Genomic DNA, 22682 nt, shown 5'->3' on the forward strand with positions numbered 1-22682 from the left:
CGTACCCGCCGCAGCCCTGGCCAGAGTTGGGGCTGGGAAAGAGGCGCCTCATTCATCCCTGCTGCCGGGGAGAGGCGCGCCTCTCCCATCCCTGCTGCAGCCCTGACCGGAACTGGGGCCACGGGATTGAGGTATCTTCCCCTCCTCCCAAGCCCTGCATGCCCCAAGCTCCCCCGAGCCCTCATTACCTCACCCCACTGCCCCAACCCTCCACATTCTCCCCACTCAGCTGTGTGCGTACGTGTGCGGCTGCTGCATGGCCTTTGATGGCCTCGTGTGCGGCCGCGCAGGTGTGCACCTTAGAGGAACAGACTGTGAGTGGAGTTTCATTTAGCTGCCATATTAGTGGCTAGTGTTAACCGAGGTTACATGGTATTTTGCACTTCTCCCTGCCCACAGAAATTGAATGCATTTTAGTCACATTTTGAAAATTGGTAAAATTATTTTTAAAAATTCCACTGGGGCAGGAGGGGTTTTTTCTACAGAGATCTAAGATTTCCCCTTTTCTCCCTAGTGCTGGTGGGGCTTGACCTGTCAGACTGAAAGTAGCTGTGTGGATGTTATGGCAGAGGAGAGGCTTGAGCTAGCCTCCGGATTTCAGGATGGGTCGGAGCTCAGGCCTCCACTGGTGCCACAATGTCCACGCCGCTATTTTTGGCGCACTAGCATGAGCCCTGCTAACACAAGCTGGTTTGCCTGAGCAGGGAGGCTCACTCCTTGCTTCAGTGTAGACATACCCGAAATTACCTGATAAAACGAAAGGTTTCCTCTTGACCTGATTGCATTTGTAGCCACCTTCTTTGGGCCCTGATCGCTTGCAATCTATGCACGTGCTTAACTCACCTGCTGAGAGTAGCCCTGTTTACTACAATGGGACTGCTCAGAGTGCAGCACGGGTTTAAGTCTTTTCAGGATTTAGGGCCTACCTAAAAATCCTTACAGTAGTAAGCAGGAGATGTAATATTTGAACATTAAAATCTGATGAGGCCATATTTTGGCCAGAGTTATTTAAAATAAACTTTTGTTTAAAATAGAAGCTCAACGGAGGACCTGAAAGTGGGTAAACTTCCTATGAGCATTTGTATCCATTCACCATTTTCAGAATTAAATAAATTTAAACTTTTTTGCCAGGTTGAGATGTTAGGAGACTAAGTTCAGTCTTTCCTCTCCCCTCCTCCTCCCACCTCAGCCATGTTAATAAACCCTAGAAAACAATGGACGATCTGAGCAAGCCTTAAATGCTGAGTGTTCAAAGTGTTCCCTAGCCGGTCACAGGCTGACTCAAATCTCTATGTAGTGTAAGCTGTAGCACATGCCATCGTCTCCTCTATAAGTCTGTTGACCATGTGTACCTGAAAGCACTCTCCCTCCAGCTCCAGTTAGGGTGGATTCTGTTACAGACTGCAGGAATGCACTTCAGATAGGTGTCTGTACCGAGGCAGAATCTCTCCTGATCTCTTGTTCTTTTCAGTCAAACACAGGTAGATCTGAAGCATGGTGTTGGGGGGTTTATGCCCTTTGGATTCAATGGAGTCCTCTCAGGGGCAGCCACATGCTTTTACGCCTTCGTAGGATTTGACTGTATTGCCACCACAGGTAAGCAGAAAGCTCTCATTGTGAAAGAACACTTGTTTCCCATTATGAGCTTGGTTGCCCTCAGTCACGTCACATGACACAATTTACAAATAACTCAAACCTCTTCTCAGCTGAATCAGGAAATCATGCCGTGCACTAGCTGTCTTATGGAATCACTTCATCTTTTCAGTTTTAGGGTCACCCATCCATCCTTCTTCTCCCGCCTGTTGTTTCTAAATTTAAGACTTGCGTTGTACACTCTGAGACAGGGAACATCTTTTATTCTAGATTTGTACAGTTGCTAGCACATTGAGTCCCTGATCCTGACTGGGAACCTCTAGTTGCTACTACAATGCAAATAAATAATATTTCTGATTTCATTCACTGAACAGCACATCCAGATGGTTGCCCATCCATTCTTTATTCTTCTGAGATTCCAGGACTTCCCATTTTATGTTGGTTTGGGAAATTTCAAGAATAGGCTTCCACTGCACTGAGTCCTAGCTGAAACCAGGAAATGCAGCAGTGCGCTATGCTGAAGTGTGGGGCAGTGGGGAGAAATGATCTTGGGCTAAGTACAGGATTGGGAGTCAAGAGACAGGGCTCTGTTCCCAGCTCTGATATGGTCGTCTTGTATGATCTTGAGGCAGTCTCTTGGCCTCATGGATCCTGATCTACAAGGTGCTCAAGAGAGCTGACTAGTCACAGGTTTTAATGGTTTTTTTGTGGGGGAGGGGAGGTTGGAGGGGGAGGTTGGGAGGAGGGGTGGCTAGAAAAATGGCCTTTTTTCAAAATTAGAAATTTTGGCAAAACATTTGTTTTCAAAGTTTTCAGTTTCATAATATGGAAACGTAGGTTTTGGGGAGTTTTCTCGTCTTTATTTCTCCCGGAGTAAAATGAATACAAGAAACTGGGATGGGGGTGAGAGAGGAGAAAGGATGGACAAAAGCAGGATGGTGATAAATTAGAGGGGGTTCAGAGAAGAGCCATGAGAATGATTAAAGGATTAGAAACCCTGCCTTATATTATTAGATTCCAGGAGCTTAGTCTATTTAGCTTAATAAAGGGAAGGTTAAGGAGTGATTTTATCACAGTCTGTAGGTACCTACCTGGGGAACAAATGTTTAATAATGGTCTCTTCAATCTAGCAGAGAAAGGTAGAACATGTTCCAATGGCTGGAAGTTGAAGCTAGACAAATTCAGACTAGAAATAAGGCCTACATTTTTAACAGTAAGGGTAATTCATCATGGAACAACCAGCCAAGGATCATGGTGGATTCTCCATCATTGGCGATTTTTTAAATCAAGCTGGGATGTTTTCCTAACAGATCTGCTCTAGGAATTATTCTGGGGAAGTTCTATGGCCTGTGCTATACAGGAGATGATCACAGTGGGCCCTTCTGGCCTTGGACTTTATGAATCTATGACGAGTCAAAACCCAAATGGATACATTTTCACAGAAAATTTTGAATACATGAAAATCCAGTCCCCCTCTTTGGAATCCTGTGGAAGGAAAGTGACTGATAGTTTCCACAGAGATTTTTTTGGGTCCATTTTTCCAATTAGCTCAAGTGCTTCCCGATAGGAGCAGAGCACCTTCCATTCCCTTTGACATGCTGGGGCACCTAGGGCCAAAGTCTTCTCTGAACTCACTGAACTTACTCCAGAGATTAACCTGATTCAGAGAGCCCGATGCCCCTGTGAATTAAAGATGAGAGCAACCGTATCGGGGTGAAGCACTTTGCCCTATTTTGGAACGAATGCTGGCTCTCTGAATTGTAGTGATAATGATTCTTCTCAAACATTCAACTCCAAAACTTGTCACACGAAGTGGTGGCAGTCCCCTTTAAGGCCGTGATTATGAGGGAGATCTCCAGGGACATAAATGGCAGGCCTGGCTCCTCTTGACTGTCGCTAGGAGCTGGCGACCTTACTCTCCCAGGCTCCTTTGAAAGCCCCACCTCGCCTGGAGTCTCGTTGAATTAGTCTTTTTGTTGTCTGTGGCTGTAACTTAACTGTCTTTGTTCTAGGCGAAGAAGTGAAAAACCCTCAGAAAGCGATTCCCATTGGCATCGTCGCCTCGCTCCTGATCTGCTTCGTCGCTTACTTTGGCGTGTCAGCTGCACTCACGCTCATGATGCCCTACTACTTGCTTGATCCAAACAGTCCTTTACCCAATGCATTCCAGTACGTGGGCTGGGAGGGTGCCAACTATGCAGTGGCCGTTGGTTCACTTTGTGCCCTTTCTGCTAGGTGAGATGCTGTTCTCTTGTACCCTTCTCAGTGCAGATTTGTATTTCCATTGCCTCCTCTTTCTGTGTGTTACAAGCTAAGGACCTTAGTCCTATGTCCCTTACGCTGGTGTAACTCCACTCCAGTGAGGTTATTCTGGATCTATGCTGGGGTAAGTGCCAGAGGATTCAGGCCTTCTGGGTCAGATCTGAGGCCCACTGACTTCAGTGGGGCCAGGATTTCACCCTGTGTCAAAAGGTTCAAACGAATTCTTAGAATTAGGTTTCAGAGCTGGAAGCTCCGATTTGTGACTCAGGAAACCTCCATCTTAAGGACCGTCTGAAATTGTGTGTGTCTTGAATACATAAAAAAGAAACATTCTTTTACCAGTAGCCCTGGGGAAACAAGACACAACTGACTCAGACAGAGCAGATGGAAGTGGGAACAGCTCCATGGAACCAGTGCAGTTTTTGGGTGTTCTGCACCTCTGAAAATCAGGGCACTTCCATGTAGGAGCCGAAATCTGGATGTAGGGCACAGATCCTCCAAGGTCCTAGGCACCTAGTGCTCGTTGAAATCAATGAGAGTTAAGTGCCTAAGGACCTTTTAAGGATCTGGGACCTAAATGCCTAGCTTTAGGTATCCAAATTTGCACATCTGGAGCCTTGTTCCCAGCATGAGTAGTATGTCTGTGTAGTGGGGGCAGCACTTGGGGAAGACCTTGGAATTGAAGCTTTGTTAACTAAAGCCATTCCACTACTGGGCTGCGATTAACGCACTTCCATTTTTCTGTCTTCAGTCCATGTGTGGTATGAGAACTGTACTAGTAGATAATGCCTTTTTCTCTCCTTAGCCTTCTTGGCTCCATGTTTCCGATGCCTAGAGTAATTTATGCTATGGCAGAAGACGGACTGCTGTTTAAATGTTTGGCTACGGTCAGCAAGAGAACCAAAACCCCAGCAGTAGCCACGGCAACTTCAGGGGCTGTGGCAGGTAAGTGTTGCATGAATGCACAGAAAGCAAAAATATGCTCCACTATGGGGAAAATACAGCAACTCAGCTCTAATCCTCCATATTGTGTTCTCTATTTCCACAACATGGCTTCCTGAGCTTAGTTCTGGGTTCCCAAAGTCTGAATAGCACAGGACTAGGGAAACACAAAATATCTTTCGTGGATATAGATCTTTCTCATGGGGTCTCTCTCAGAACCCACTACTGCCTTCCTTACTCATGCCAAGTAGCACCTTACTCCACTCACTGCCTGTCCCAGAATGCTGCTATGGTTTTAAAAAAAAATTAGCTTCGTGCAGAAGGTGGGCAAGCCCAACCCAGGGTCCCTGTGGCTGTAGACTTGCCTATGCCTACGTACCATGGTGACAGACACTGTATAAAACCTTTACCTAGCAGCCGGAGCTTGGCAGATAACGGTAGGTAACTGTGTCAGGTATCTGCCCTGTGGCCTTAGGCATTTGTTAACAAGTTCCTGAGCTTTGACTAATTCCTCCTGGAATGTCCTTTGGGTCTATTCTGTTCCCTGCCTGATTAGAAGAGGGCCAACCTGCCACGGTCTGGTTCTTATTGCCAGAGTATAGGGTGGGAGGGAAGTGCTGTAGAGACCAAACAAAGCTCTTAGAGTCATTCTAGGCTGCGTTAGTGTGGGCACCAGAGTGGATTACAGGGTCTGTCTGTGTCCATCAGCAGCAATAAAGAGTTTGGTATGTATTCATTACACCTGAGTCACATCTCTCCTCTCACAAGAGACACTGCAAAGCCCAATGTGTCCTTGGGGTTTCTCTCAGTACAGATCTGAAGACAGAGCAATGGTCTTGCTTCAACTATATTGAATTTGACTCCCATAACATGACTCTTCTGCAAGCTTATCAGTTTCTGTTTTCCACACTCCCCAGCTGCCATGGCCTTTCTTTTTGACCTGAAAGATCTTGTGGATCTTATGTCCATCGGAACCCTGCTGGCTTATTCCTTGGTGGCAGCCTGCGTATTGGTACTGAGGTATGGCTTAATGTGATAAACTGTTTGCCAGAGCCTGGGAATGAGCGACAGGGAATGGATTACTTGATTACCTGTTCTGTTCATTCCCTCTGGGGCACCTGGCATTGGCCACTGTTGGAAGACAGGATACTGGGCTAGATGGACCTTTGGTCTGACCCAGTACGGCCATTGTTATGTTCTTATGATATCCTCGAACCATGCACGAAGAATCATCTCTTGGGAACATAAAATATCCTCAAACATAGCACACATGCCAACACAAGACAGGGGCATAGCCACGGGTGGGCCTGGGTGGGCTGCGGCCCACCCATTTAGCATCCAGCCCCACCCAAAGCTGAGCAGGAGTGTAGTGCTATGGGATGGCCCCAGTATTTATTTACTTTGTAATCTGCCTCCTCTGGGCAGCCCCGATCAGGGGCTCACACCCCTGTCCCCACCGGACAGTTATTATTTGCACAACACAGAATCAGTCTGACACCTTGGATTGGACCTTCCATAATGGCTTTCTTTTTTGTCCAGGGTGGGCTTGCAAAACTCGCTGTCTAGATCTTCCTTTCTTATTAGCAGCCACTACAAAATAAAATGCGCTGGCAACCCTGAATTGATACAACTCTCTTCAAAAGGGGTGTGATACAAAGTCCTAAAGGTACCCACACTCCTCCTTCGCTCTCCCCGCAAAGCACTAAATAGGCACGTCATTGGTGCAATTACAACCCAAATCCCTCCCACCCCCTTTGCAAAGTGCCTCCCCTCCCCAACTGCTCTGGGTGGCCAGGCGCACGGCTTGGATTTTGCATTCTCTCTTTTTAGTAGTATTATTTCTTTGCAAAGGGAATTGGACCTAATTCTCCTTGCAAAGAATAAAGAGCAAAGGGGCTTTTCATGCCCAATGCCTTAAGCTGCTCTCTCCTCGCTCTTTCTCCTCCCCAGATGTGGCACATGGGTTTGGTTTGGTTTGTTAATAATATCCAAGAGATCCCAAGGCAGCCAGTGGCATTCAGCTGCCTGAAAGCACAGGGTGACTGTGGAGGCTTAAGCCAGCCTTGGGGGACAAGTGGGCAGGTGCTCAGTAAAGTACAATGTGCAAGATTATCTGCCTCTTTTTTTCCTTCCCCCCCATCCACTTTTGCAACACCCACCACTGTCACCAAGGAGGAGGTAAGATGAGGATGCTGCAGGACTAGGGCTGTCATTTCATCATAAGGCTTTTTTTTATGGAGATTTTTCCTTTTGGTCTCAGTTTAAATAAATGTCAGCTGTTTTTCCTGCATGGATGAAAGGGGTCACTGAACATCTATTCCAGACTTTAAGTAATTGTAAATGTCTGATGCACCCAGGCTCCCCTGTCACAGCTCCCCCCACGTGAACCACCAAGGAATCAACTCCAGTGGTAAAGCAGTCTCAAGCCACATTGCCTTGTGCAAGGACTCACTGCATGCCCAGGAACCCTGCTATTGGTTAGGTTGAGGTCTGGGGGGAAAAGCCAGTGCGGGGATGCCTGTCAGTGGAGTCTTGCTAAGAGAGGAGAGGGGCCGTGTGGTCTAATGATTAGAGCAAGAACTGATCATAGGGCTCCTGGGTTCTGTTTCTGACTCTGCCACAGACTGGCTGGGTGACCTTGGGCAAGTCACTAACGCCCTGATCCTGCAAACACTTACGCTGTGCTGAACTTTACTACTGTAAGTAAATAGTAAAGCTAAGAACAGTAATAGTGATAAAATTAAGCATGTGCATAACTGTTTGCAGGATTGGGGCCTTAGTGCCTTTTTTTTTTTTTTTAAGAAGTGCTGAACACCCACACTTCCCAATGACCAAAGCTCATGGTCAGCACGTCTGAAATCTGAGTCTCTAGCTGCTTCATGCCTCAGTTTACTCAGCTCGCCAGGGGGATTATAATATTTTCCTGCTCCACAGAGCAATTATAAATTCCACGCCCCTCATGTTTGTAACAAGCTCGGAGTTGAAAGGTGCCAAGTGACTGTAAAGTATTTATCATTTATTCAAAGCCTAGTTGAGGCCATTATGATGCTCCCATTAGTCACAACCGTCGAAAGATAGAAAGATGTAACATGCCAGATAGAGGCACAGTTACAAACCCTGGGCTCTCCCTGTGTTCTCTTTGCCTGTGCCCTCTCGCTGGATTTCCCCTGCCCAGGCATCCCTGAGTTTTCATTTTATTTCCCAATCTCCTCTCCTGTGTAGCAACTGCAAAATAGCAGCTCCCTTCCAGTCCCTTGGATGGGCACATGACTCCCTTGTCTGCTGCTACAAGCTGCTGTGCATTTCATCTAGCATGCAGCTCTGCACTCACAAGGCCTCAGCTTATCCCGGTAGAGCTAGTGTTGTAAGCCACAGCCGCTTGCAGGCCTGAAGAATGGAAGCCTGAGTTCAGCAAAGCTTCAGTTTCCCACTTTGCTGCCTGATGTTGCAGCATTTGAGTTCCTGCATAAGTTGTGAGAGGTTCTCACGACTGGTGCAATCTTGCTGAGTTTGCACATCTGCAAAATTCCACACACATCTTCATTGAAAATACATCTGCCAAAAGAGATTTAAAAGGGGCCCTTTGAAATGGCCTGTTCCTTTACTTGAAGCTTGTGGTATAAACCTACAGTAAGGCTCTTCGTTAAAAGAGAGTTACGGGTGAAAGCGAGCGTTAGAGGAGTTTTTCTTTCTGTTGTGGTAGCACCTGATCAGGCATCAAGGCCCCATTGTACTAGATACTGGCCACATGCAATAAAAAAACAGTCCCTGCTGCAGACAGCTTACAGTCTTAGCATATGACCTGAGACAATAGGCAGATACAGCAAATAGAGGGGGGGACAAGGCAACTGTGAGATGATGAAGTTTTGTATAATAAATAGCAGCTACAGCATGCCAGCTGCCTAGTCCAGCTATCCCGCCTCCGGACCTAAATAGCTGTTCCTTCAAAATTAACTCCCAAACATTAGAAAGTCTGGAAATGAATGATTAAAAGATCCAGCCAGTTCCCTACTGCCATATCCATTACTTACTGTCACAACCCCCTGCTTAGGTGCTGTGTTTTGGTGCTAGGGTGATGGCCCTGGGTGGGTCTGTTAGAAGCTGGTGTGACAGAACTGCCCTGAGGCTGTTCTAAATTGCTCAAGGGGGTGAACCGGTCTCCAGCTGCCCAAGGGATTTGGGGACATTCAAAGGTGACATAAAAGCCACCTTTATCTCCCGCCCCTGGTTCCTCTGCTGAGCATGGCTCAGCCATACCCAAGAATTGGGCCCTATGTGACCCAACATGCAGTTCTTCATCTAGATCTGAGCAGCCTCTGCTCAGCTCAAGGATGGAGCATTGCATTCTGGGACTGTAACACAAGAGTGTGGGAAAGGACCTATTAGGACATCTAGTCCATGCACCACCCAAATCCAGGGTTGCTGCCTACAGTATGTTTTCCATACTCGATCCGCCATTTGTGTGCTCCAGCCTCCAGTTAACTAATCCCTGTGCAGTGTCTTCCATCTGTGCATACCAGATGGCGCTCTTTGGCTCCAGACAAGTAGCCAACGTGGCTCCCATTTCAGTAAATTTTGGCCACAGCATGTCTTCTGAAGCCTTACAGGTGTCCATAACCACATGGAGAGGTCCGACCAAGCTTTCTACTAATTCTGGATGACCGTTTACTGTACCCTCTACCAACGCAGTGCTCTTTTGGTGTTGTTTTCCTTCTCCAAGGTACCAGCCAGAGCAACCTAACCTGGCCTACCAGATGGCTAGAACAACGGAGGAGCCGGACCCCAACGAGTCTGCGAGCACCAGTGAATCGCAGGCTCCGTTTCTGCCTGAAGAGGAGGAGAATAATTCCCGAAAAGGCATTCTGTTTCCCCAAAACTCAGATCCCTCCAAACTCTCTGGTTTGGTAGTTAACATCTCATCTTGTCTCATAGGTGAGTGCCGTGAGCTGGCATCTCTTTTGCAGTGAGCCAGCTGCCAGTCTAGGGAAGCTCCTTCGAACGCTTCTTGGCATCTTAGACGATAATGTATACGTTTGATTAACTGTTTTAGAGCCCAAGCGCTTGCCTGAGGCAACACAACAGACATAGAAAACCGTGGATTAAATGATTGGTTTAAAAATAAATCCCTCAAACAGTGAAGCTGAACATGCAGAAGCTGAATCAGAAATTACAAATGTTTTTCTCAGTCACAATTCAATAAACATTGGCCTGTCTTGTTCTCAGGTTTACTTATCGTCAGCTGCTGTAGCTTTACTGTGCTTGGCAAAGAGCTGCTGATAAAAGGGACTGCGTGGGCTATCGCCGTGATTGCCGTGCTCCTTCTCTTTTGCCTCGTTGTCGGTTTAATTATTTGGCGACAACCTGAAAGCAAAACCAAGCTCTCGTTTAAGGTAAGCGGCCTGTGGGGAAGGAATGGCAAAGAGCTATTTGGGAGCTGTCTCGTGTGTGAGAGGAAAAAGAGAGAGAGAATTTTGGTGCATATTAAAGAGAGGGGCTGATCTTCTTGGCTAGAAGTGGGTCCAGTTCAGGCTGGAACACTGGCTAAGCCATCCCACACCACTCTGCCAGTGCACCTCCAACCTGACTGTGAGCACTCCTGTTGTTACAGCACTAGCCCTCGAATACGTAGAGAGATGTCCTCTGGGAGCTAGGCAGAGATCGCCAAACTCACTTTCCTCTTGTGATCCAGCATTAAACCCAGATTCCCAAAAGCGAGCCCCTGGAGACAGACTTCGTTCTGTCATATGCTGAGCCAAGCAAATCACAGATCAAAATCCTGAAGGGCTTATGTTCTGTGGGCACAAACTGGTTCAGTACAGAACAAATAATCTGTGCAGTACAGCAAGGAAGCAGCAGGTGGTCACTGAAGCTGGAATGTGCCATGGAATGGCCAGGTTTTTGGTGCAGAGAATGACGGAGCTTTGCATATTTTAACTGTGAGGCTGTCCTGTGGACAGGGAGGCGTGAAGTTAGGAGAGAGTGAGAAGAGTGATACTTGGGGCAGAACAGAGGAAGCAGGAGGGGGAAGTGGAAGAGAGGAGGGCTGAAATGTAAGTGGGAGCGCAGAGTCCAGGAGGTGAAGAGGAGAGGCTGGAATAGAGGAAGCTTTTGCAGAGAGTCTAGAAATAGAATGATGTGGCCAGAGCAGCAGTGAAAGGAGATGGTTTTGGCAGCAGCTTTTTGGATGGACTGGGATAAGGAGAGCGGGTAGAGAGAGAGGCCACAGAGGAGGGGGATGAATTGTAGGAGAAGCAGGAGCAGGATTAGGTGGGGTCCTGGGTGTGAGGTGAAAAAGAGAGCGAGGAATCAAAGCTGACTCCCAGGTAGGGAAGGATGACGACGATGCTGCTAACAGTATCAGAGCGGGATAGTGGAAAGGGCTTTGGAAGGAAGATGATTAGTTTGTGGTGGCAACTGGAGGGAAAATCCAAGCCAAAGGGCTTTCTGTGCACACAGGGCTGGTGCTCATGGTGTCCTCACCTTGGGAGAATGGAGAGCTGTGTTTTGACAGACTCATCACTTCTCCAGGAGCCTCTGGTAGATGAGGCTTGGCAGCTTCCTGCTTACAAGGGACATTCATGTCTGTGTGTTATGACCTGCGGACGTCACTGGTCTCTCTTTCTTTTCAGGTACCTCTTTTGCCTTTACTTCCTATTCTGAGTATTTTTGTGAATGTTTACCTCATGATGCAGCTGGATAAAGGGACCTGGATACGGTTTGCTGTCTGGATGTTCTTGGGTGAGTTTAAAAATATGTCTTTTTAGCCATTTGAGGTTGAGAACCCAAACTTATTTTAAATGTGTACGGCCAAATTCTGCCCTCCCGGTTTCCTTAGTTAGCCTCATTGACTTTAGTTGCAATGCTGGATATTACTACACTATCAAGCATTAGCAAGATTAGTATTAGCTGCCAATACGTTTTATTGAGACTAAGCGGCCCCTGAGTATGAAAAGTAGCTTCCGGTTGGTTATACTGCTGACGTTTCCCCTCCTTCGCTCCCACAGGTTTTATCATTTACTTTGCATATGGAATGGGGCACAGCGTGGAGGCTACCGATTCAGCACCGCCAGATTCAGAAAGAAACACGGACCACGACTTGGACAGCTGTAAATGATAGCGTGTTCGGCTGAAGAGCAGCCCAACAGTCACTTCAGACGAGGAAGCTTCATCTCGGGGACCCTGAACTACTTCCTCTGTTAATCCGTGCAGCAGAGGGTGGGATTCCCAGCCGTGCTTGTTTCAACTTGAAGCTCGATTTACGTTGGTGATGCAGTTAAAAGGGATCACAAGGAAAACGTCATGCCTCTGGCATACTCCCAACAACACTGTTCCCTGGGCTGCAGGCGCTCTCTCTCTCTCTTTTTTTTTTTAATGTATAGAAAGAAAACCGCTCCTCCGGTGCCAGTTAACCTTCAATGCTGCTATGAGACTAGGCCTCCTGAAAGTCCTTCTCTCAGTAGTCCTGTGAATTAACTCCCCAGGTACTTGTTTTTAAATGGAACAGACTCTGCAATGCTAATGTCATTCCTAGATCAGATCCTTGGATCAAGTGATGTGGGCTGTATCACAAAAAAAGTCTCACCAAAAATAATCTCCCATCTGGTTAAAAAGTGCCTGCAATGAGTTACATTTTAAAGAAAAGCATCCAGTGGCATTATTTTAATTGTATTTAACTTCTGAAAAGGTACTTGTATACTTTAAAATGCAGCTTTGCCGTGATGTTTAGGGGAGCTGCTCTGAGGCTGAATTCCCTTTTCCTTCATGCAGCTAGTACAAACAAATGCTTCTGTGAATAACAGACCCCGCTGCTCACTAGAGGGGCCTCCAGCTGTAGCTGTAAATCTGCTTGGTGTAAGTAGTTCAGTGGCGCTAAGCGTGGGTGTCTCCAAAGAGCCCTCTGTCAAAGGCAATGGAGATAGTCCTGATTTATGCCAGTCAAAGTTAGAAGAGAAGCAGACCCTGAGAGTTTGCTTTTGACATCAATGGGCACAACCGGTAGAAGCCCGTAGAAAACGACGCAGAAAAGATTCTCACAGTACTCAAAATTCTGTGGGGGGAAAGTATCTGAGACTCTCGCAGCTCCTGTCAGCTCTACCAAGCAACCCCTGTGTGCAATGTAAAATGTCCCCTTAGCCAGTCACACAATGGAGCATGCCGCCTCCTGCCCAGCAAGGCTGAGGTAAGCTGAAAGGCCTGATCGACACTGGTGTGTATAAGCAGTTAAACCCGCTGTGTGGACACGCTTATTCTGGTATACAAGTGACTCTTTTTGGTTGTGCTTACACCCCTTCCCAGGCAACATAAGCTAAAATGGAAAAAGGGACTCCTATGCCAGAGTCAGTGTGTCCCCACAGGAGTTATACTAGTGTAATTGTATCGGGTTACATTCACTCCTTCACTTACGCTGAAAAAACTTTCTAGAATAGACAATTCCTTTTGGCGAAAGTCTTCTCTCCCACCCTGAGCAGAGCTCTGTCTAGGTATCTCAGGTACGGCCCCCATTACCATAATGTCTGAGCACTCCTCAAACTTTAATGTGTTGGTCCTTATAATGCCCCTATGTTATCCCCAGAGGCACAGAGCAGATACTAAACCTATACCTCAAGTTGGGGCTGTGATTCCCAACAGCTCCAGGAGACACACCTGTGCTAGCCTGAATGTAGCTGTGAGGGGCTAGCCACCCAAAGGACGTGTCTGGGGTTTTGCATAGGATTGCATTTGGGCCACAAGCACGTCCTGCCACTTCAGCTATACTGAGAGCTAGCCACGGGTATGGCTCCTCAAGCTGGGAAGCAAACCCCCAGCGTAGCTGTCCCCTAAATTACTTGCCGAAGATCATTCGGCCAGTTTGGGGTGCAGCATGGAATAGAACTCAGGTCTCTCACATCCCAAGCTAGTGACCTAACCACTGGACCGTCCTTCCACCTGTTATACTAAGTAGGGCTTAAATGGTGTAGAGACATTGTCCTGGCTTTCTGCACAGGAGTGAATTTAACCCATAGCCCTTTTTTGTAGGACACTGCTGATCTGCCACAGGTTCAGAATTTGTCTAGTGAGGTTTCAGTGATAACAGTTGTGGGACTTCAGTAGCACATGGATCATTTTAACACTGTTCCATGTGCTGCTTATAGTACAAAATAAAGGCCAAGTCCTGCTCTTGGAGCTATACAGTGGATCTTGACTGTCGGTCAAGTCTCTTCTCTCCTCAGACATGTGAAATTCCAAGAGTTCCACTCAAGCGGGGAAGGAAGAATGTCAGAGTCAAGAACCATGATGGAGTTCTCATCCTTTTATCCTAAATGGAACACTCCTAGTATACTTCACGTGCTCATAAAAAGTACTGATGTCAGAGAAAACCAACAGAAGAGAAAAATGTTTCCTGTGGTACCAAAAACAGAGGAGTGCTTTTCTCCAGCTTGGGCAACAGCTTTTAAGGAGTTGTTAAATTTAGCACTGCATGAATATTCGAAGGGGGTGAGTGCTGGCTAAAAGGTGGGTTTTGAAAGGAAAACTATTTAAATTTAGGCAGATTGCTTGCTGTAAAAATGTTTTGATAAATGTTAACTTATTTTTTTTGTGTTGCATTTTTTGTCTTCTTTGGGACCTGCTTGGTCTTCATGTTCCACTACTTTAGCTCAGCTAATTACACATAAAGTGCAGAAAATAGCATCACTTAGAAGAAAAGGGAAATTTTTGGTGGGAGATTGTTTTTCTTTCATTTCCTTTTCTGTGAGAAGGTTCAGAGGGAAAAAATCCTATTTAATTATAACTGGCTGTTAAATTATCTCTTACGTACACATGTCCAAAGTTTTCTTTCACAAATTGAAAGGCAAAGTTCCACCAAAAACTTTCTAGGATAATGACACTGATTGTGCTAAATATGGGAAGCTCTTTTCCCCCCTCTGATGTCCAAATGTACCATAGACCAAGCTGAGTATCAGGGAAGACATGCAAATACTGCTGTAATCTTGCTGTTGTGAAGAACAGGCCTGCATTTAGTTGAGCTTCTTTTTGTAAATAGTTCAGTAATTATTCTATGTTTATAAGAGTATTTTGTATAGCTGCCAGAGCATTTCTGTGTATATAAAGTTAGGTATAGAAATGATGCCTTCTTTGGGATAACGAAAGCAAGAATTGGCCATTTTTTTTCAAAGGAGAGGCAGTGGCAAATGTGGCCTGTCAGAATTTTCAAGGCAGCCTCTTCCCTCAGGAATTTGATCTCATTTGAACTCGATTTGCTCATTTCTTATTTGTTCATACATATCTGAGGGAAGGTGCCTTCTAGGGGAGATCTGTAGATGTTTATTTTTAGTTATCTAATATTTGTATGCCAGTCCCTACTGGATTAAAATGGCTGTGTCAACTCCCCCACATGAAGACAGTTTTATCAATATAGCATCCCTTTTTTTTTAAGGGACTAGATCCTGTTAACATTTTTCAAATGAAAACTTAGGTCAAAAAATAGTCTGTTTCAAAAAGAGGTATTTTTGTGGGTGAAAACCTATAAGATTTTTTAAAAATATTTTTTCTTTGAAAATGGTAAATGAAAAATGTAACTTGTTGGTTTTTGTCTTCATTTTTCCTCTTTGTTTTCCATTACTGTTGAGTTCCTTGTGTATGTGTTGAGGTGCTGATTTCTTCTTGTTACTCTTTTCAGTCTTTGTCATCCTGAGTTGTTGATTTTTATTTCTTACGTGCCACTATTGTTTGATCATCTTAGTTGGATTTTTTTTCTCAAATTAAAGAATAAATCACTTTTGAAAACTACTGATTAAAAAAAATGCAGTGGAAAATTTTTGAAAAATAAAACATCAGCTTGCTTCAAAAACTACCGCAAGTAAATTTTCAGATCATTTCCGGGGTGGGTTTTCAATCAGCTTTTGAAGGAAAGGCAGATATACGACCTGATTGCTTCTGTTGAAGTCAGTGACGAACCACCGTTAACTTATTTGGCTAAATTCATCCCTGGTGAATTAGACGGATGAAGTTCTACCAGGGATGAATGTGACCCATTGACTTCAGTGCAAGCAGGGATGGGTCCATAATTAAAACTCTGCAGATGGTTAGCAGACTGAAGTCCCAAATGGCTTCAGTGCTCTGTTTTTCTGGTTTTAGTGACCATCTGTTTAGAATTAGTGTTGGAAAGGTTAGGTTTTAATTAGCAAATATTTGCAACTGTCATTTTTGCCCTTCAGCTGAAATGGGTGAAAAGAAATTCCATCACTAACCATAAAAAATGTACAAAGAAGGAAAGTTAAGAACATATCATATGATATGTTGCTCTTATAGATATCTAGCTTCCTCCTCTGTTGCTGTCAATTCAATTAACAGACAGCAATGTGAACGATTCTGGTTATATTTTGGACAGTCGGTCACTACAGTTTATACAAATATTGCCTCAATTCAAAATTTTTAAATTCCTGTTAGTACAAAAATTTCCACTCAGGAACACTGAAAAGGATAGTTAGAAATGCTCGTTGGTATTATCTGTCAAAAGTAATAGACAATCAAAACCTGATCCTTCCAAGCCTATGCACAGGGAATGTGTTCCAAGCAAACCAATCTGCTTACTAGCAGAGAGGTCTGGTGTCTCTCTCGCCTTCACTTCAGAATGAATATTGAGCCAGTCTTCTGTTTTAAGAGAGTGGCTGCTATCCCCTTTAGCACAAGAGCATATTTGTTTCTTAGTCCTTGAGGTGGATACACTTTCAGCATCAAAAGCTTGATTATTGGACATACGTTTACTGCGAAGTTTCAGTTAAACTTCTAAATCCTTTTTAGCCAAAAATGTACTTAGTGTTAAGTGGTTGGGTTTTTTTTAAATTCCTTTTGTTCTCCATTGTACATGTGAGTTTACTGACCACACCTGCATTAGGGGGCCCCATGACTTCCTCTTTACAACTCACTGCATGCCAGTGGGTGGCCATTTCTTAGTTGAAGCCAAATCTCTGTTGTGTTTGACGCTACTGGAGTGGGGGGTGTCATGTAAGTGCAATAGTATTTCCCGCTCCCCGCCACCAACTGTCAAATCCACATCAGGATATACTTCACTGGACTGGAGACTGCCGCAGATTTGGTACATCATTCACTTGGATGAAATTCAACCCCTCCCCTCCAACCCCCCACTCAAGTAGAGGCCCCTAGAGACCTGGCACCACTTGTGTTAAGTTTTTTTTAAGAGGTACATAGGCCTTTGTGCAGGGTTGCAATTCACCCTTGCTGTACAATTTATTTAACACTGCCTTCTGTTCACTCTCATTTTTCTTTGCTTGCACACACGCTATTGACAGGGTAGCTGGGTGACGCGTTACCAGACTTGGGAGACTATCGGAAGAGCCAAAAGCACGTTCTAGTTTTTAATTGTATTACCCGAGTCTTACTGAACTCGTGTAAAGGCAGAATTGTGTACAAATAATGTCTATTTTTGTGTGTTATTTTGATTATGGTAGGATGGCATAGTTGGAGATGTAGGCACTTCATAGGCATAAAGGAGGGGCCTCTATTTTACCAGGATAGTTGGAATTTCTAGTGAAATGTTTATTGACATGCTGGTATGAGAAGCCATGTTCTGTACAGCATTTCATCACTGTAACCATGATGCTGGATGCAATTTTATAGTTTCACCCCTATTCACACTACTCCTGTTTCAGCAGCGGGAGGGGTAGATAAGTCACTGCTTTTAATGATGAATGGGGTTCAGATCATGTTACATACGCAAATGTATCACACAAAATTTCCAGGTATTTGACATGGAGAAAAGGGACATGAAAAGGCCTCTAGGTTTTCTGAACCCTTCATGTTTAGTCAGTTAACAGCTGATTTTTATCATATGAAACATGTCTGATAACCAAACTGGAAACCAAATGGTGTAAGAATGCGCTTGTTATGAAACTCCAAGCCATGATTTCCTCAGGGTATTTGCTCTTGGCTCCTGCTCCAAGAAGTGAGGTTAGTCCAAGACATGCAAACTTCTAATCAATATGGCATCTTTTCCCCACTGATAACTTACAGCAAGTCTTTGGCATAGTAACATTGGTGTTTCCAGATGATGGGATGGCTGAGACACGTGTTACATTGTGCCTTTCAACTTCAATTGATTGTAGAAGCACAAACACTGATGACAACTTTGGGTCGGTTTATGTATTACAAACCTACCATAAACAGGTGGGATTTCTACAGTGAAGTTGCTTTTACTGACTAAGAAGCCATGGAAGGGTCTAACTATTTTTTTTTATTGATCAAAATGTACATAGATTTCTGTTGTTTGGTTTGTTCAATTTTTGTCTAATGATTTTTCAGAATGTCTTACAGTTGTGATAAATGGTTAGACTCCTAGTCCTAGCTCTCTAGTTTTTATCTCTGTGTGGGGTTTATTTTGTTTGTTTTTTTATGAATTCTTTTTTAAACTCTGTACTTTTTAGACCATAGAATTACGTTTTAAAAATGTGAAACTTTCACCCAGAGCACAGCATGGGCAGACAGACACTTTTCAACAGACAACACTGTAAATAAATCTCCCGGGGACTATGCTTTTTGACTTTGGAAATCAACTTGTAATTAAATGGCACAGTATTAAAATGTTTTCATGAAATTCAGATAAATTAGGTCTACTGATTCATCCTTATTTTCCAGTCTGATTTGTATATTCCCACTTGTTTCACCAGATCTGTCAGACATGGTCTTATGTGTATAAATCCATCCTTCAGAAGTCTATTGTTAATCTGATTCCCAGTATAATTCTGTCCCTTACCGCCACTCCTGGGATCCTTCTCAACTGCTGACAAGTCTGTACTTCAATAGATTCTCCTTTCTTAACTGCTCTAGCAACAATCCAGAAGCTGCATCTTCATTTAGTTGTGACTGACAAAAACTTTCCTATTTCTCTTATTACTTCTAATCAAAATTTTTGGGGTGCAGTTGTCCTAGGGTGGGTCCATTTTTATCAGTGCTAAGGCCCTGCTCTTGTGAGTTGCTCAGGGCCCCGTACTTCTAGTGAGGCATGCCTCCATCCTAAGGACTGGCCCTTAGCTTCCCTGTGTTTACTAATCCATGAGCCAGTGGAAGTTACTGATGCTCACCCACCTTTGCAGAGTACTTTGGCTGACAAGTTCTATATAATGTGCCAAGAATTATGTATTGCACTTTTCTTGGTATTATTTTTCTAAATGCTTATATGACCCCCAACACTGCAGTAATAAGCACTTTTTTTCCTTTCCTACTATTTCCTTTCTATTTTTGCATTTTTCAGTCATATCATGAACCATTCAAGCTCCCCACAGAAACCTTCTCTTTTTGATCTCACCTATATATTACATAACTCCATTAAAAGACTGCTAAGGCTGCAAAGTCAAGAACTCAAAAGTTAAGAAATACCAGAATGAAGGCTGCCCATGCAAACTTAGTTTATCCCGATCCGGCGGGTAGTGAAGACGTACCCTCTGTCTCCTGCTCATGCTCATTACTCCTCTCTGGCTCGCCCTACATGTATATCCCTGTGCCTCCGTTTTCGTGTGGCTGCCATGCTGCTCTTCAACCTTTGAGTGGCCTGCCTGCATCTGCCTGCTGTGGGGTCTGACAGGTGGCAGGTGTTAGGCATGCTTAGGGCTGCACCACACTGGTGAGAAAGATATTACTGTACCCCTACTTAGCTTGAGAATCCCAGTTCGGGGCTCTGGGGTTTCAGCCGGACTGAGCTACCCGGGAGCTGTGGGCTATATGTAATTAGGGTTCAGGCAATTTTGCAAATGCCGACTGGTGGCAACGTCTGTTCCCCTAAGGGGACTAGAGTAGGTGACAGCTATGAAAATGTCAGTGGCACATCAGGGTGGACTTAGACTGCTAAATACTTTTGAGGCTCTGGAGCCAGGTGGCTCAAAAGTTGGTTACCCAGGAAATAAGGAACAAACAATAATAATTCCTAGCTCTTATACAGCACTTTTCACCCATAAATCTCAAAGTGCTTTACAAAGAAGGGCAGTACTATTATTCCCATTTTACAGATGGGGAAAACTGAGGCATAGGGAGGTGAAATGACTTGCCCGAGGTCACCCAACAAATCAGTGCTAAAGCTATGCATTGAACCCAGGTTTCCTGCTTCCTAGTCCAATGCACTAGTCACTACGCTACACTTCCTTAAGTTTGGTGTAAGGAGCTCACTTGCAGAGACAGGGATAGAATCCAGTTCGCCAGGCCACCATTCAATTGCCTTAACCATGGGACCATCCTTTCTCTTGCAGTTTCCTGCCTCATTCACTTCAGACCTTCTAACTTCTGCAACAAATGAAGCAGGGAGTCCTGCAGACAACAGCCTCCTTTATGATACAAACCTGATCAATTCCCTGAGCATAGTCCATCAAGTGCACTGCATCAGGCAGGGGTGTGTCTTTTTATGTAACTTTTGTAAATGTAATTGTCTAAATTTTATAAAAGTAAACTGAAAACAAACACAAACCACAAAAACCGAAATTCCATGATGTGGAACCATATTGACATCACATGGTTCAGCAGTAGGGTTAGAACCTTTACTCCACAGCACAGGCCTGCCACTTCAGTAACTGATCGCAGTAGTGGGTTGTCATTAAGGCTGTCAAACGATTACAACAAATAATTGCAATTAATCATGAGATTAAAACATAGTTGTGATTAATCGCAGTTTTAAGCGCACCGTTAAACAGTAATGGAATACCAATTTAAATGTATTATAAATATTTTTGGATGTTTTTCTACATTTTCAAATCTATTGATTTCAATTACAACACAGAATACAAAGAGTACAGTGCTCACTTTATATTATTTTTTATTGCACTTTTTTTACAGTGCAAATATTTGTAATCTACAAGTCAAAGCACCAAGGGGAATACAAATGTTTAGCATATCTGGCATGTAAATACCTTGCAACACCAGCTAGACCAGTGCCATGAGAAGGACTGTTCTCACTTTCAGGTGACATTGTAAATAAGAAACAGGCAGGTTTATCTTAGCAATTAGCTGAACAAGAAGTCGGACTGAGTGGACTTCTAGGCTCTAAAGTTTTACATTGTTTTATATTTGAGTGCAGGTAGGTAAAAAAAATCTACATTTGTAAATTGCACTTTCACGATAAAGAGATTGCACTACAGTATGTGTATGAGGTGAATTGAAAAAATACTATTTATTTTATCTCTTTATAATCCAAATATTTGTAATAATATAAAGTGGGCACTGTACACTTTGAATTCTGTGTTTCAATTGAAATCAATATATTTGAAAATGCAGAAAAACATCCAAAATATTTATAATAAATTTAAATTGGTATTCTAGTATTGTTTAACAGTGCGATCAAAACTGCGATCTATCACGACTTTTTAAAAATCTAGTTAATTTGTTTTATTTAATCGCTTGCATTAATTGTGATTAATTGAGAGCCCTAGAATCATAGAATCATAGAATATCAGGGTTGGAAGGGACCTCAGGAGGTCATCTAGTCCAACCCCCTGCTCAAAGCAGGACCAATTCCCAACTAAATCATCCCAGCCAGGGCTTTGTCAAGCCTGACCTTAAAAACCTCTAAGGAAAGAGATTCCACCACCTCCCTAGGTAACCCATTCCAGTGCTTCACCACCCTCCTAGTGAAAAAGTTTTTTCTAATATCCAACCTAAACCTCCCCCACTGCAACTTGAGACCATTACTCCTTGGTCTGTCATCAGGTACCACTGAGAACAGTCTAGATCCATCCTCTTTGGAACCCCCTTTCAGGTAGTTGAAAGCAGCTATCAAATCCCCCCTCATTCTTCTCTTCTGCAGACTAAACAATCCCAGTTCCCTCAGACTCTCCTCATAAGTCATGTGCTCCAGACCCCTAATCATTTTTGTTGCCCTCCGCTGGACTCTTTCCAATTTTTCCACATCCTTCTTGTAGTGTGGGGACCAAAACTGGACACAGTACTCCAGATGAGGCCTCACCAATGTCAAATAGAGGGGAATGATCATGTAACTCGATCTGCTGGCAATGCCCCTACTTATACAGCCCAAAATGCCGTTAGCCTTCTTGGCAATAAGGGCACACTGTTGACTCATATCCAGCTTCTCATCCACTGTAATCCCTCGGTCCTTTTCTGCAGAACTGCTGCCTAGCCATTCGGTCCCTAGCCTGTAGCAGTGCATGGGATTCTTCCGTCCTAAGTGCAGGACTCTGCACTTGTCCTTGTTGAACCTCGTTGAACCTACTTGTCATCCTTTAGAGCAGAGGTTCTCACGACAAATTATTTGGTGGCCTCAGAGTGCAGCCACCCACTCTTGCTGGTGGCTGCCCTCACACTTTCCCCTAAAGTACTTAGCTTTCAGAAAACCAGATAAATATGCACATAGACAAATCCAAATCATTGTAATTTATTTATTACTAGCTAGCAAGTTTGTTTTGAAAAGTGATATTAACAAACATACAAGTATCACTTTTCACAGCAGACTTACACAGTCCTGGCAAGTTTGGGGACAAACTAAGCCCTGGATGGAGGGTTGGGGGAGGCAGCAGGAAGCCCCGTGGCCAGAGCCCGAAGCCCTGTGGTTGGAGGATGGGGCCCAGGGACAGAGCCCGAAGCCCTGTGGCTGGAGGGTGGGGCCCAGGGACAGAGCCCAAAGCTGTGCAACCAGAGCCTGGGGCTGAAGCCCAAAGCCTGAGCCCCAATGCCCCTGGGAAGGTGGGAAACTTACCCGCTGCCTGCTCCTCCAGCGTTGTGCCCAGGTGTCTCCAGACGGGGGCAGGGGCAGGGCCCAAATCCTACTGGCGACCCCAGCAACCAAAACCAAGGCGGTGCATCCAGGAGCACCAGGGAGGGGGCAGGGCCGCTACTTTGCCTTTCCCCACCCCCAAATCAGAGCCCAGGAGGCTATGGCCTCAAGAAAAGCC

At 44.6% G+C, this 22682-nt stretch overlaps 1 protein-coding gene across 2 annotated transcripts in view; it reads left to right on the forward strand.

Annotated features, from left to right (window-relative positions):
- The window catches only part of SLC7A1 (solute carrier family 7 member 1), a 70003-nt gene extending 51605 nt beyond the window's left edge, over window positions 1–18398 (forward strand). For both annotated transcript variants that reach the window (XM_054015374.1, XM_054015373.1), the window contains exons 5-12: window positions 1472–1596; window positions 3606–3828; window positions 4661–4800; window positions 5715–5817; window positions 9518–9729; window positions 10021–10187; window positions 11427–11535; window positions 11802–18398. In XM_054015374.1, coding sequence (XP_053871349.1) covers window positions 1472–1596; window positions 3606–3828; window positions 4661–4800; window positions 5715–5817; window positions 9518–9729; window positions 10021–10187; window positions 11427–11535; window positions 11802–11911 — 1189 coding nt within the window. In that variant the 3' untranslated portion in view covers window positions 11912–18398. The remainder of the gene's footprint in view (window positions 1–1471; window positions 1597–3605; window positions 3829–4660; window positions 4801–5714; window positions 5818–9517; window positions 9730–10020; window positions 10188–11426; window positions 11536–11801) is intronic.
- The last annotated feature ends 4284 nt before the right edge of the window (window positions 18399–22682 follow it).

This window comes from Malaclemys terrapin, chromosome 1 (genome assembly GCF_027887155.1).
Source record: "Malaclemys terrapin pileata isolate rMalTer1 chromosome 1, rMalTer1.hap1, whole genome shotgun sequence".
In the NCBI taxonomy this organism is placed as follows: domain Eukaryota; kingdom Metazoa; phylum Chordata; order Testudines; family Emydidae; genus Malaclemys; species Malaclemys terrapin.